The sequence below is a fragment of the Terrapene carolina genome, unplaced genomic scaffold (assembly GCF_002925995.2).
Source record: "Terrapene carolina triunguis isolate 2854851 unplaced genomic scaffold, T_m_triunguis-2.0 Scaffold23, whole genome shotgun sequence".
Taxonomy (NCBI): Eukaryota; Metazoa; Chordata; order Testudines; family Emydidae; genus Terrapene; species Terrapene triunguis.
Window position 1 is genome coordinate 15614853 of NW_020664374.1, and position 15208 is coordinate 15630060.

At 40.8% G+C, this 15208-nt stretch overlaps 1 protein-coding gene across 1 annotated transcript in view; it reads right to left on the minus strand.

Annotated features, from left to right (window-relative positions):
• Window positions 1–12732: 12732 nt before the first annotated feature.
• LOC113406149 (Fanconi anemia group B protein-like) overlaps window positions 12733–15208 on the minus strand; it is a 35350-nt gene continuing 32874 nt past the window's right edge. Inside the window, exon 9 of the mRNA XM_026649108.1 lies at window positions 12733–13279. Coding sequence (XP_026504893.1) covers window positions 12859–13279 — 421 coding nt within the window. The 3' untranslated portion in view covers window positions 12733–12858. The remainder of the gene's footprint in view (window positions 13280–15208) is intronic.

Here is a 15208-nt window from a genome sequence, read left to right on the forward strand (position 1 = left end):
ACCCTGCCAAATGTTTACATACACACCCATTGACATCCAGAATGAATAAAAGGCCAGGGGAGTGGGGTGGGGGAGAAAAACCCAATTTCCTCAATCAAACTGGGCCACTGTATTTTGGCTCAAACTTTCACAAAGTTATTCATGTTCATGCAAAGACCAAGAATGGAAAATTTCAGCCTGAAAGATGAAAAATTTGGAAAAGCTAAAAGCAGCTGAAAATGGGGGTTTATAGTAAACAAAAACCAAACCAACCAAATAAAAAAAATCCTTCAATAAAATCCTGGCCTTCATTGGGACCAGGATTTCACTTATAACACCCCCAGACACGATGCCTTTATAAGCTGGGAAATTTATTCAAAGGACCCCCAAGAGATTTACAGACTTATTAGGCCCCAATCCTGTAAGTGACTCTGAGCAGATGGTCCCCTGGATGACAGAGGAGTCAGTTTCAGGATCTGAAACTTAATGAATATATAGGCTGCACACAGGGATTACTTCATTTTCAACTGAAATACAACCACTAGTGGAATGAGAGGTAGCAGCTGTTTAATTGCATGCAGCAGTAATTCTCAACAGTTTAGGAGAGGGATTGCATTTATAACTACACCAACCATTCTAGTTAGGCAGAATGTAATTACTGAAATTTGAATTTGGCCAGAACACCAGACTCAACACTTTTGTGAAAGGTGCTATAGGATCTTTAATGACCAAAAGTTTTTGTGGTTCTTGGCTTTATATCTTATCAGAAACAGGTCATTCCTCAACATTATGATGGAGCAGTACTTCAATATGAACTCAGAGGGAAGAATGCCACCTGTCAAATCATCCCAGTGTTCCAGTGAAATCTAGCCAAGTAGGCAACACTGCTTGATTAAGAAAAGTGGCAGGATTACAGAAATGTGCGCTATGGCTGCAGGAACAATAGCCTATTTATTCCTCCCTAATATTCAGCTCAGAAATATTTTTATTGGTTAGTATTTGGATTCAGATAATGCTAATAATGTGTACTAATGGGTAAATTCAAGAAAACCAATTGGTAAGCACCAGGGAACACTAACAATGAAAAACTCTCCATTTACCTTTGTAGATCCTTGGAGAAGGTGGGGGACAAGGAGGGTGAGAGAAAGGAATATAGCCCCTCGAAAGGGAGTGTGTTCAGCAGTGTTCATATCAAAGAAAGTAGTAAGTCACCACACATGCACTGCGTGATCCCCTTTGAGAAACAGAGCAGAGGATATTTGTAAATTAATATGCAGAGTAGGAAAGTCTCTCTTCAGAAACGCCAGCTCTGTACTTGACTTGGGAATAACTTTGAAGGATGCAGAGATACTGCATGCCCTGTATCACTAAAAAAAACCTGTTTGAGGACACATTCATCAGGGACTGGGGTGAGAGATTGGAAAGGCAAGAAGTGTCAATGAGATTGTGAGTTTTCTGCAGAGTGTGTGCCCTGATCTGATGAGAGAGAATGGAAGGGTTCCTCAAGGGGCATCTCACATTAATATTCACTGGAGATGTTTGAACGGTTACACTGTTCACCTACCATAAGCTACAGGGACTGAGACAGAGATATCCCAAAAGCCTATGGCAGGAAGACAACCTGCATGCAAGGACACGGGCATGATGAAATTAGAAGATTCACAGAAGCCCAAGGCAGGGAAGCAGACCCACAGGGAACAGGAGTAGAAACATTCAGGAGTGATCAGACAGAAGCTGCTTTGGGCATTATCTTACAACTTGGTTAAAATAAACTGCAAGCTGGCCCCACACACTTACTAAATCCTCTAGATGACAAAGTATACACACAAATAACTACAGTTAAAATGTAAGTGTGTTTACTGGAGTTTTGTCTGTATAGGACTGTTTTCCTGAAAGAGGAAGCCATGAGTTTTACTTGACCATTCCAATATCCATATCACAATCAAAGATATTTCTCCCACAATCTCAAGGCAACAATACTGTACAAGAGCACTACGCTATCCAGTGTTCACACTCATACACACAGCACCACTTATAACACCTGTAATTATCCTTATTTCTAGTTTAAGCACTGTTAGAGGTCCATTTCAGACAAGTGCGATTTTAGTGACTGGCGCTTTAATAGATTCATCAACAATATATTTGTTGCAATCTGAACTCACATAAAATGCACAGTGAGGTTTCAAGACAATTTTTATGATAATTCCATAAGGGGCTTTTTTTTTTTTTAATCCTATAATTCAATTAATTTATTTAAGTCAGATTAGATATTTTTTTTGGGGTTTTTTTTTTTTTTTTTGGTAAAAGCTTTGCTTTTATTTTAATGAAACCCGACACCATGTGAACTATACAACTCCTTTTAGTGAGTATGCTCTTCTTCAAGAATGCAGGAGAGTGAATTCTTGTCTATTTTTTTCTTCCCAAGTGAAATATTCATTTGTAATTGACTTTGCTATTCCAGTAAATTACAAATGGACAAGACCAGCATAGTTTATATAGATGGGATTTACTCCAATTTCTGTTAGATTGATATGGGATTCTAGCAGTGAGATACCAGTAAATCAATGCACAGTTCCTGCAATGAAGAGAAGACTTCTATCTGAAGGGGAAAAACAAAAACTGTTTAAATGTAAAAGACATGGTGAGGAACATATACTGATCCTTTTTATCTACTTCATTAAGTGACATGACAAAGTTTATTACCTTATAGTACTTCGAGATGAGTGGTCCCTCTATCTGTATTCCACTGTCAGTGTTCATATGCGCCACGTGCTCAGAGTAGGAGAATTCTTGCAAGCAGTGTCCATTGGTCTACGCATGCACCCTTGGTCTCCTTGTGCCGCAAACCAAGTAGATAAAGGGAAGAGTGGACCGATTACCTCTTCAGTTACTTTTTCTACCAGGAATGATCTGAAGCAGAAGGGAAGGAGGGTGGCATAGGGACCAAGGAATGGGTTGTCAGGTCTAATGGTTAGAGTCAGGAGCTTGGAACAACCGGAGTGGGAGCCATAGTCAGGTGCCAAGCCAGGATCCAAGCATCAGGGGTAGGGCATATGAGCAGGGACCTACAGTGAGGCAGGAAAGCAGAAACTGGAACAGAGGTGGAATCTGGGATAAGGAGGGCAGGAATCAAGAACAGGGAAGGCAGGGCTCAGGAGTCAGGCAAGTAGACAAGGTCCTGTAGTAACAGCCAGCCAGGGATTCACCTAGTTGCATGGACAAAATTCCTGAGTTTCTTTCTGGTTTAAATCCTGCAATCGGTGGGGCTGGACATCTCTTCCAATCAGGAGCTTAATGGGCAGGGTCCCATGAGCTACAGCTTTTCTAACCCCCTTCTCCACTGGTTTGGGCAAGCTCCTCGGTGGCAGCCAGGGTCTGAGCATGACCTGGGAGCCTGGGTTCCAGGCCTACGATCCCTCACAGGCAGGTAGTGGAATACAGATAGGCCACACTTCTCAAAGAACCTCCAGTTACTATAAGATAAATAACTTTTTCTTCTAGTGCTGGTCCTTATACATATTCCAATGCCAGACAAAGAGTAATCAGGTAAGAGGAGGATGCGAGAATGCAGGCAGCAGAGTAGCTTGAAGAACCGCTGTCCCAAAGGAAGCATCAGTAGAGGAGTCCTGTACTAGAACATCTCAAATATGTGTGGATGGATCTCCATGTAGCGGAGTTGCAAATGTCAAGTAGGGTACTTCCTGAAGCATTGCAACTGATGTTGCTTGTGCTCTTGTAGAATCAGCCCTTACCCCATAACAGGGAGGAAGATGTGACAGCTATTAGCAGAGTAGGATGCAGCCCAAGGTCTATTTAGAGACCCTCTGGGAACATATCGCTTGACTGGTGAGAAACAGTCTAAGTGATTTTTTGATTGTTTTTGTCCTTTGTAGGTAAAAAGTCAAGACTCACATGTCAGACAATGAAGTCACCTCTTCTCCTGAGATGCATGAGGTTTCAGAAAAACCACAGGTAAGGAGATGGACTGGTTGAGGTGGAACTCTGAAAGTACCTTGTGGGTGAACTTTGGGTGTAGTTGTAATGAGATTTTGTCCTTATGGAATATAGTGTACGGTGGATCTGCCTCTAGGGCTCCAAGCTCACCTGTCTTTCTGGATGAAGTGTTGATCACAAGGAATGCAACCATTGATAGGTGACACATGGAATATGTGACAGTGGTTCGAAGGGACGCTTAGTGAGTGTCAAAGTACAAGGTTAAGTTCCAGTGAGGCGTAGGCTTCCTTATTGGTGGGAAGGTTCTGATTAGGCCTTTCAAGAATTTGTCAGTCAACAGATGAGTGAAGATTAAGGAACCATCTGATGGTGGATGGTATGCACGGATTGCTGCCAGATGGACACAGAAGTGTGGGAGAGCCCAGTCATTTTGAGAGAAAGATGATAGTCCAAAATAAGGGGAATATCTGCTATTATATGGAGATATACCTATATCATAGAACTGGAAGGGACCTTGAAAGGTCATTGAGTCCAGTCCTCTGCCTTCGCAGCAGGACCAAGTACTGTCCCTAACAGATTTTTGCCCTGGATCCCTAAATGGCCCCCTCAAGGATTGAACTCACAACCCTGGGTTTAGCAGGCCAATGCTCAAACCACTGAGCTATCCCTCCCCCCTCCTGACACAGGAGATACTTGCGCAAATGGAAAAACACTTCCACTTGGCTGAATAGCATTTCCTAATGGAATCTTTTCTGCTGTAACTAAGGATGGTTTTATGGCTCCACAGAAGGAACATTCTAGGATTGATGCCCATCCAAAAAATTCAACCCATGAGTTTAAGTAAAAGTGCTTTGGGGCTGGGAAGCTTGATCCTGCTCTTTTCCTGGGTCAAGAGACTGGCAAAGGAATGGATGCTAATCGGAGGACGAGATTACATTAGAAGGAGATATGAGACCCAAAACTGTCTAGGCCAACTGGGTGCGATGAAGATGACTCATGCCCTGTTCTGTCGAACATTCCGTAGTATTTAAGGTAGGAGTGGTAAGGGAGGAAAGGCATAGCTCAGATATCCTGACCAGGGAGCAGAGCATTGCCCTGAGCATTGACTTAGAGCTTCCCTGGAACAGTAGATGTTGAATTTCCTGTTTATTTTGGAGGCAAACAGATCCCAAGTAGGGGTTCCCCACTGAGCAAAGATAGTTCACTACCGTATCATGCATCTCCCATTCGTGATTAATGGTGAAATGCCTACTGAAAGTATCTGCCAACACACTGAGTTCCTGGGAAGGTAAGCTGCTGACAGGTTGATTCGATTCCTGATAGACAGAATATGGTGAAAACCCAAATTGTCAACCTGAGCTTGACAAATTCATACACCCCTTCACCAGTAGCATGAGAGAACCTTTCCTAGTGAGTAGAGGCTTGCCCATCCAATTCTGAATTAAAAACAGTTACTCACCTTCTTATAACTGTTGTTCTTCGAGATGTGTCATTCACATCCATTCCAATCAGGTGTGTGCGCGCCGCATGCATGGTTGTCAGAAAGTTTTCCCTTAGCAGCTCCTGTTGGGTCAGCTGTGGAGCCCCCTGGAGTGGTGACTTCATGGCGCTCAATATATGACCCTGCTGACTCACCTTCAGTTTTTTTTTGCTGGCTACTTTGACAGAGGGGAAGGAGGGTGGGTATTGGAATGGACATGAACAACACATCTCAAAGAACAACAGTTACAAGAAGGTGAGTAACGTTTTTTTCTTCGAGTGCTTGTTCACATCAGTTCCAATCAGGTGACTCCCAAGCTGTACCCCGGAGGTGGGGTCGGAGTTAAGGAATCACTGATTGGAGCACCGCCCTGCCGAATGCTTCATCATCTCTGGCGTGTCGGGCGATAGCATAGTGAGAGGTAAACGCATGCACCGTTGCCCAAGTTGCTGCCCTGCAGATCTCTTGTATCGGGACTTGGGCCACGAACCCAGCTAACGAGGCTTGTGCCCTTGTGGAATGTGCCATAAGAGTTGGGACTAGGACCTTGGCTAACTCATAACACGTGCGGATGCAGGATGTGATCCAGGAAGATATTCTTTGAGATGAGATCGGGAGTCCTTTCATCCAGTCTGCTACCGCCATGAACAGTTGGTTCGTCTTTCTGAACGGCTTCGTGTGCTCGACGTAGAATTCTAGCACTCTCCGAACATCCAGTGAATGCAGCCTCTGCTCTTGGGTACTGGTGTGAGGCTTAGGATAGAAAACAGGTAGAAAAATGTCAAGACCAGTGTGGAATTGTGACACTATTTTGGGAAGAAAGGCTGGATGAGGCCTGAGCTGCACCTTGTCCTTGTGAAAGACTGTGTAGGGTGGACTGGAAGTCAGAGCCTTTAATTCGGACACCCAGCTGGTTGATGTGATGGATACCAGGAAGGCCACCTTCCACGACAAATAGAGCAGGGAGCAAGTTGCCAGTGGTTCAAAAGGGGACCCCCATGAGCCTTGAGAGGAGCAGGTTAAGGTCCCATGCGGGAACCGGTTGCCTAATCTGTGAATATAGGCATTCCAAGCCCTTGAGGAAATGTCCTACCATGGGGTTGGCAAATACGGAACGTCCAGACATTCCCAGGTGGAAGGCTGAGATAGTAGCGAGGTGTACCTCGACAGATGCTGCTGCTAGGTCCTGCTGTTTGAGACGCAGAATTTACTCCATGGTGAGTGGTATAGACGCCTGGAGTGGAGGTGTGTTGCTGGGCACACCAGCAAGTGAATCTCTTCCACTGGCGGTGGATGGTTTCCTGCTGCCAAGTAGACCCTCCCTTACTGGCTCCAAACATAGGAACGCCATGGGGTTTAACTGATGTTAACCCCAGGCTGTGAGGTGGAGGGACTGGAGGCAACAGTGGTCCTGAGTGATCAGATCGGGGCAGAGTGGTAGCACAAGCAGGGTGTCCACTAACAGCTCCAGAAGTGTGGTGTACCAGCGTTGATGGGGCCATCCTGCAGCCAGCAGAATTTTGAGCAGCCCCTTGTGTACAAGTGGGACCGGTGGGAAGGCATACGTGAGGTGGTCTCCCCAGGGCAGCAGAAACGTTTATTTTCAAACTTTAAGTTTTAAGGGGACTAGGCAAAGCTTGGTTTCCCTATGCTTTATTTCAGTTTAAGTCTCACTGAGTTAAGTTAAAGAGTAAACAGCTTTAACAGCTCTGCATTAGATTCCTCTGCTAAGAGGTGTGAAAACGGAACCGCCACAGGCGTGGTCCCTTATCTTCCAACACCGGGTTATTAAAACAGAGTGTGAGTATTAACCAAAGTTTGCAGCACATAATATTGTATTATCATACGTATCTCTTGAATAACAGTAATACAATTGTAACTCTGTAATTCTAACTGTTTTACCATTTGCTTACTATTTCATTGATTTTAATAAAAAGGTCTTTATGACTATATCTGTCTCAGTGTAAGTTTCCTGTCATACCCCCAAAGGTCCTTTTATAAACTCTGTGAAGCCTGATTCAGGACGAACTTTATCTTCTGATCAAACAAATCGGCGAGCCTAAACCCATACTAATTAATATCCATAAGTATTATTATTAATTAATTAAAATTAATTAAATAAAAATAAATTAAGTGGATATATTAAATCAACATTACTAACACACCCCAAATCAGGCTACAGGCATGACAACAGATACTGACCAACAGAGAGTGAGCAGAAGCCACAAGCCTGTTCAGACTGATAAATGGTTCCTAAAGTAATTTTGATACAGCTAATTAACAGAGTATTTTTTCTTTACTGCCAGGGTTATGGAAAAAAAATCTTTAATCTTATTGTTCTTATGGAATTTGTGTGGTTAGAGTCAAGGTTTCAGTATCCACATAAGCTAGAGACAAATATAAAGCAAACTCAAAGCTCAAGAGTTAGATGATCCACAAAATAGCTGGAGAAAATAAGAATAATGTCTTTCTATAATTTTTGGGTAAAACATCTATTGAGAGTTTCAAATAAATATTAATCACTATATCATTACTAAAAGTGCACAAAGATTTTCTTATTTGTAAAAGAAAGCTACACAACATTTCAAGTCCAAAAAAAAATTTATGTGAAATGGAAAACCACTATTATTGGCATAAAACAAGATTTTAATAGATTTAGGTATGTATTAGTAACCACATGCAATTAGTATGCCATTTATAAGCCAACATGCAAAATGTTTTAATTCCTTAGATGTTTGTAGGCATTTTTCAACACAGACTGTCCTTTTGTGTTTGTACACATCCTAGCAGAATGAAGTCTTGGTCCCCAGCCACTATCTTAATACAAATAAACGTACATGTATTTTGCTGAAACAAATGCCAACATATCATCTAAGATATTGTGTTTCAGTAATAAAGGAAATTAATTTAATGGAGAAAAATTACAAGCCTAGATAAAGAATTAGGGTAGCGATGGGTGGAAGACACTAACAGTTACCACTCATTATAATACAGATAGCTCATTTTGGGGTACAGTCTGCCACTCTTATGTTGAACATTTTATTCCACAGTTACCCCAGTTGCAATATTATTACTTACTCAGCAAGGATCTATGCAACTGAGAGTAAGGATGGCAAAACCTGGCCCTTGGGAAAATTATTTAATCTGAGCTGTTTATATAAATTTACATTATTAGACTTATCCATTCAGAAAACTGTGCTGTTTGGCTTCTGGAAAGATTCATGCATAATTTTTTTTGTACTGCTAAGAAGATTTTTTTTTTTTTAACTCAGCATAAGCAATTTCTACTTAGCACTTACAGGGCTTTGCGTCTTCAAAATACTGTACAAACATTAATCCTCACATTGCTATCAAGTTGATAGGTTTCATTCCCATTTTACTGATGAGGAAATAGGTTAGGTGATTTGCCCAAAATCATGCAGTAAGCCACGGGCATCAAAACTCATGAGTTCCTGTCTCCCAGTCCTGATCTAGCAGTCAGAGCATCACGTACCCTGATGAATAGGTCATCTTAGAATGCATTTAGAGGAGACTATAGATTCCTCATCTGGTTATCATCACTATCAAGATCTTCACAAACACTCTGTAGTGGACAATACACCAAAGGGCAATTGTATTAACTTATTTGGAAATTGTAATTATTATCAGTCACAGGGTTTGACTGGAATATGCAGATAAGTGCCTTCCAGGTCCACATTGGAGAGATTGTAGTGAGAGTAGAAGTTAGTTAGTTTTCATCCGGACTTTCATCTTCACTGACCAGTCAGCCTCCTAAAATTTAAGATGGCATGGACTCCTCCTGATCTTTTTCTTATTATAAACATGAAGTAGAAACCTTAGCACCTTTCTGGCCCAGTTACTAAATCACTCATTTTAGAAACCAGATAGTAAAGATAGCATCAACATTATCCAGAAGTTAGCGGGAACAAGCTGGGGATCAACTGTCCCAGTTCTATGAACATCAGCTTTGGCCCTGGTGTACTCAGTTCAGAGCATCATACACCAGTGTGAACAAAAAGCTGCCATATCCAAATTGTGGATAGGCAGGCTGAATCTGAGTATGTGAATCATTACAGGAACTTTAAAATCAACGCCTTTACCATGGCTTTCTGTATTAACAAATATTGATCCTCCATTTAGTTATATAGCCACAGCACGAGAACTTAAACGTGCCAAAGACTACCCAGAAATTCCCATCAGGCAGGTTATGGACAACATACACCAACAACAGCTGAAATCGTGAAAACCACTATGGACCTGACATGCGACCACTTCATGTCTTTGGATCTGTCCAGGGAATGGCAAAGTGCCTGGAGCTCATCCATCATTCCAAACAAGCATGTTATCACTGACCCAACAAGCCACCCTCCCAATTTCAATCATGCAGACTTTGGACCACACTAAACTGCACGCAAACAAACCATGGCAGATGCAGCTACTTGACGCACAAATGGAAAATCAAAGACTCCCCTTTGTGCAACTGCAGTGAACATCCAAACCATCACACACGTCGCTAATGCAGTGCCCCAAATAAGGATTCCAAGGTGAAATGGATGATATCCACGTCATAGAGATCTTGAAATGGCTTATGGACTTTCAACTGTATCTATAGAATGTTGCTCTGTAGACACCATATGCATGTGGAAGAGAGAGTGTAGATACACCCTGAGTTCCTTCCCCTGACGCAACAAGACCCTGTGGCCTGGAAGCATTCACGACAAAGCTCCTCTTCTCCTCTCCTGAGAGGGTGCGCCTTGTAGATGGATCATTTCTTGACCTTTGGCTTGCTCTGTTTGGCCTGCTCCATTATGACAGCAAGGAGGAACAGACACATGGAAAGAATTTAGTGCATGACCCATTCAGGGAGTAAAGCCCATGAATTTTTAGTCCCCCAGGGCAAAAATAAATGTAGGGAGGAGGGAAGTATTTTGCATGCTGCTGGATCCAAATAAATAAATAAGCATTAAAAGCTCGGATTGCAACTGATGAAATACAAAGGCTAATACACACTCTGCGCTGCCATAGCATCTGCTGCAAGGGAAGAAAAGTGGCTACATCCTAGAGCCTGATCGATAAATTTGAATTCCCTCCAGTATTTGCAGAAAGCAAGGCATGGGCCAATCAACTCTGAAAGGGGGAGAAATTGAGATCTAGAAAGCCAGTGATATATTTGATATAAGACAACTTTGAGCAAGTTACTCTAAGCAGTTTCTCCAACACTCAACTAAAATTGACACTTCAATCAGTTTTATCTGGGTTCTCTCCCAATATTAGAATTACAGTATGATAAATCAAAGTCATTTCAATAGAACATACCTGTAAAAATTCCTGGTTTTGTTCATGTACTTCTGCAAGTTTGCCCCACTGGTTGTTGGATTTCCTAAAGCATATGACTGTGTAGATTTGGATTGCTGTGGGGTTCATATATAATATTTAAACTAATCATCACACTCTTCCCCCATCCCAGTGAAGGCAAACAGCTTAAGGCAAATTTGGGAGTTTCTAGGCCAAGACATTTGATATATTGCAATTTTTAAAAATGCTCCCCATGTGAAAGGTCTGATTTTTGAACCTTGCCAAAAATAATATTGCACAATTGTTCAAACTTTCTAGAAAAAATTTACCGTGGTTTAAACTGTTAAATAATGTATTATATATTAGTAGCGGAAAACCCATGCTGTCACAGGTACGGGCTGTTGGGCCATCTGTACAGTCTCCCTTATACAACCAATGAAATTGTTGCATGCAAATTAACTGAAGAGCAATCTTGGGTGATTAGCTGAGTTACCTCTAATAGCACAATACTCTAGGTCTCTTGGCATGGCATAGATACATGCCTTCTGTCACACACGTGTAATTTGTAAAGTCAAAATGGCTGGGAACTTAAAATTCAACAGCAACAGACCACAAAACCCTGTGATGATTCAACCCGGTGATATCCTGAACAAAAAGTTCAGTTTGTAGCTGTTTCCATCACTTTGCGCTGACTCAAGACATTCTAGGCTTCAGAGTGACATGCAGACAGGTGAAAATCCTGGAATCTTATTTTATAGATAAGTGTTAAATATCAGGCAGACTGGTATAGTTTTGGTTGTTATTTCTTATACAGTTCACTTTAGACCAGGGATCGGCAACCTGTGGCATGCGGCTCGCCAGGGTAAGGGCTGGCCGCCGCTTCCCGCAGCCCCCATTGGCCTGGGACAGCAAACCGCGGCCAGTGGGAGCCGCGATCGGCCGAACCTGCGGATGCGGCAGGTAAACAAACCGGCCCGGCCCTCCAGGATGCTTACCCTGGCGAGCCGCATGCCAAAGGTTGCCGATCCCGGCTTTATACAGACAAGACAAGATTCCCTCCTGAAGGTGCTTACAATCTAAATACTGTGAGGGCATGCATGCAGTGTATCAGTCACTGTATTTCCATAGTCCTTCCTTATAAAGAATAAGCTCTTTAGCCCAGACAACTTAAATTCACTATTTAGGTAAAATCTAACAAATATTTAAAACTATCTTAATTGCATTTTGCCTCAGTTGACAGTCTGATTTCTTGTTTCTCTTTCCCCATTAATGTAACCAAAACCTGACAAGTTTGTTTGACATGTTCTGTAGTTTGATTAGTTTTCCCAGTATCAGTGTTATTATTTATTTGATAACAACCTAATTTTGCATTTATAGTCAGCCACTAATGTTCAAATGTGCTCTAGATTTGGTTGCGATGTTCCTTATTTTTGCATCTCAAATATATTTCTGAATTGCCCATTAATATCTGGAAGTCAATGTTATACATGTAGAAGTACATTTCCTATCTTAAGGAAATGGAACAAAGCTACCAATTCCTCACCATAAGGAGACTCAAATTGAGGTGGTTTATTTTAGCAGAGTGTGGTCACCTGAAATTATGGATACCACTTTTGATTCACCTCTCCAAAGAGGAAGTCTATACAATTTATTTTACAAGTCTAAGGGAATTAGGTGCCCAAGCCCTATTGAAATTCAGTGGAAACTGGGTGCTTAACTCCTTTAGATTCTTGTAAATCCTAACCTTAAGATTCAGTTTTAAATCAATACAAATCTAAGTATTGTCAATGTCTACAACAGACATCTTACAGGCTTTATTTAAAACTGTAAAAAGTACTTGCTATCTAGCTGTCCTAGAGGTCCATCTTTAATGTTCCATTAGTGTCAAACTGGCTATGCTTCATCAGCCAAAATATAGGTATTTATTTATAGCAATTTATGATTTACAAAGTGAAAAGCTATATTAATACTAAGTACTTTCAAAAAAGGAAAATATGTATCAAACAGTAGTGACAACACCGGTAGAAAAAAGTTTTATTCTACATCTTCTAAAAAGGAGTTACATATAGAAAGTAAAAACAAAATATATATAGTGCTTGATAGTGTCATTTAAATAAAATTGTATTCAAAATAAATTTTGAGAGGAGTCATTATGAAATGTTCAGTCTCCATGCAATCGTATCAGAACACAGTTGAGCCTCAGTAATTTCCAAAGTAATTTGTCTGTAAAGGGCACCGCTCACTGTTCGGTTCATACCCAATGCACTTTGCTTCTGTTCGTTTTGAAGCTCCTCTCTGAACTGCCGCACTGCTTCCTTTTTGTCAGACAAAGATGACACTGTAACCTTGCTCATTTTCTTGCCTGCCTCACAGCTCAATGTCAAGTTGTTTTCAACTTCACTTACTGCAGAGGAGAAAGAACTCCGAAGGGTGACCATTTCCTTTTCCAAAGCTAGTGCAAACTGGTCAGTAAGGATGTCCTTGCTTTCTAACCTCAGGGGTTGTACTTTGCAGGTTGGTGGGAGAACTCCAAGGAGGCTATGAAGGCACTGGAACAAGACAGTTTGATTTCTGCAAAATAAAACAATCATCAACACAAGGATACAATTCTTTCAAAATTCATTAGTGGAACTGTACAATGAAGCTACTTTAAACTGACTGGGGAAATTACCTAGACATCTTATTGTGTAAATCTTTTAAGTTATATTTCCTGCAGGTGGAAAGACAAGCAAAATCTTCCCTTTGGAGCTTATGCCAACTACTGTATAGCTAAAGAATTAATGCTAAGCAGACTTGTGCAACATCAGCAAATATTCAGTGCTGACATATATACCCACAGTTAAGAGTGCTGTGTATCATCTGTTTCTGGGAGAAGTATTGGACTGTAATTAAGGGGGTGCCTATAATGTGAAGGAGATTAATGTGTTGAGTTAGTGTGTTTCCTTATATGCTGAGCCAGAAGGAAGTTACAATGTGTTTTGTGTGGACATTAAAGTATAGTAAAGAGTTTACAGAGGGAATGGGTATTAGAATGAGAGTTAATTATAAGTATAAGGGCAAAGTGATACAGTGAAGTTAATAACTCTGATTAGAGATATAACCAGAATTCCTCAAATGTACACTTGGCACTAGTTTTCAATGAATTAATTACATGGGAAGTTTGAAGGATAACTAGCCAGTGGTTTGTTAGCAAAATCGATAAAAACAATGGTGAGAGACAGTTTCTTAAAAAGACTGATATTGAATCAGTTTTCACTAGCGGATTCATTCAGAGTTCCTCAGATGAGTCAATTTTTACTCAAATAATGTTCTTTAAATTTGGTGATGATACACTGTATTCTTCATTTGAAACAAAGAGGCTAATCCCTACTTTGAGCGAAAACTGAACCCACTATAGTTATAAAGGCACATCAGTAATACCCTCTCTTTACTCTGCCTTTTAGACTGAATTCTTCAGGGCAGGGAATGTACCATATTTCATGTTTGAGAAGTATCTAGCATACTGCGTAGGCTACTAAGCCAAATAATACTGCTATTATTAACATAGTACTTGGCCTGATGGAAGAAGTTCTGTGGCCTACCCATTTCTCAAACAGGTAAGATCCAAACATGGATACATGCTAGTTCAACTGATCCACACTGAAAAAAAATAACGAAGGGGCAATCGTGACTATTCAGACAAAGACTTATACTATCGTTTTAGAATTTGAGGACAGGAATTAATCAGCACTGCATACAGAATATTGAATTAAAAGTCACTTTGAGGTGTTATTAAGTGAAAAAATGGTTAATGATCAGATGAGCATTTGTAGATTTCTTATTTTTAATCACAGTGTTAAGGATAGGGGCAAATTTAGTTTTATTTACATAAAAGTTATATTACTACCTTTTAGTGAAATTCAGGATTTTCCTGAATTGACAGTCTTGCAATTCAAACTGAACTGCTATAAGCTGAAAAAAGTAGGGAACTCATGAGAGTTGCAGATATTTTCACTCTCCAAACTGCCTCATGAAGTTTGCATATAAGAAAGCCTCCAGGAAGGCTTGCAAACGGCTAAGCTTCATCCGTTCGCTGAAGATCTATGGTTAGCAGTGAGAAGATTCCAACTTCTAGTGCCAAGGGAATATAGCCAGAGATCTGACTCAGAGACATGCGTTATTTTCCAAGGGTAGTAAGCAAAGACAACCCTTAAAGTTGCTGAACATACATTATTGCACGTTCATGGAACTGTATATTTTGACATATTAAATAGCATTAGTCCTGTATATACTTTGATTTTATGTCCAGGTGTCTGGGCAGAGCACAAATGATTGCAAAAGGCAATCCAATCAGATCTACTAATAGGCATAGGATGGTAATTTAAAAACAGTTCTAAATGGCTGTCACTGCTATGCTATGCTTATTACACTATGACAAAATAATTACAATGAAAAAATGATATTCTGCCTCAAACTCAAGTTATGGAGGATGTGACATTGCACCCCATATTCTTCATAGTG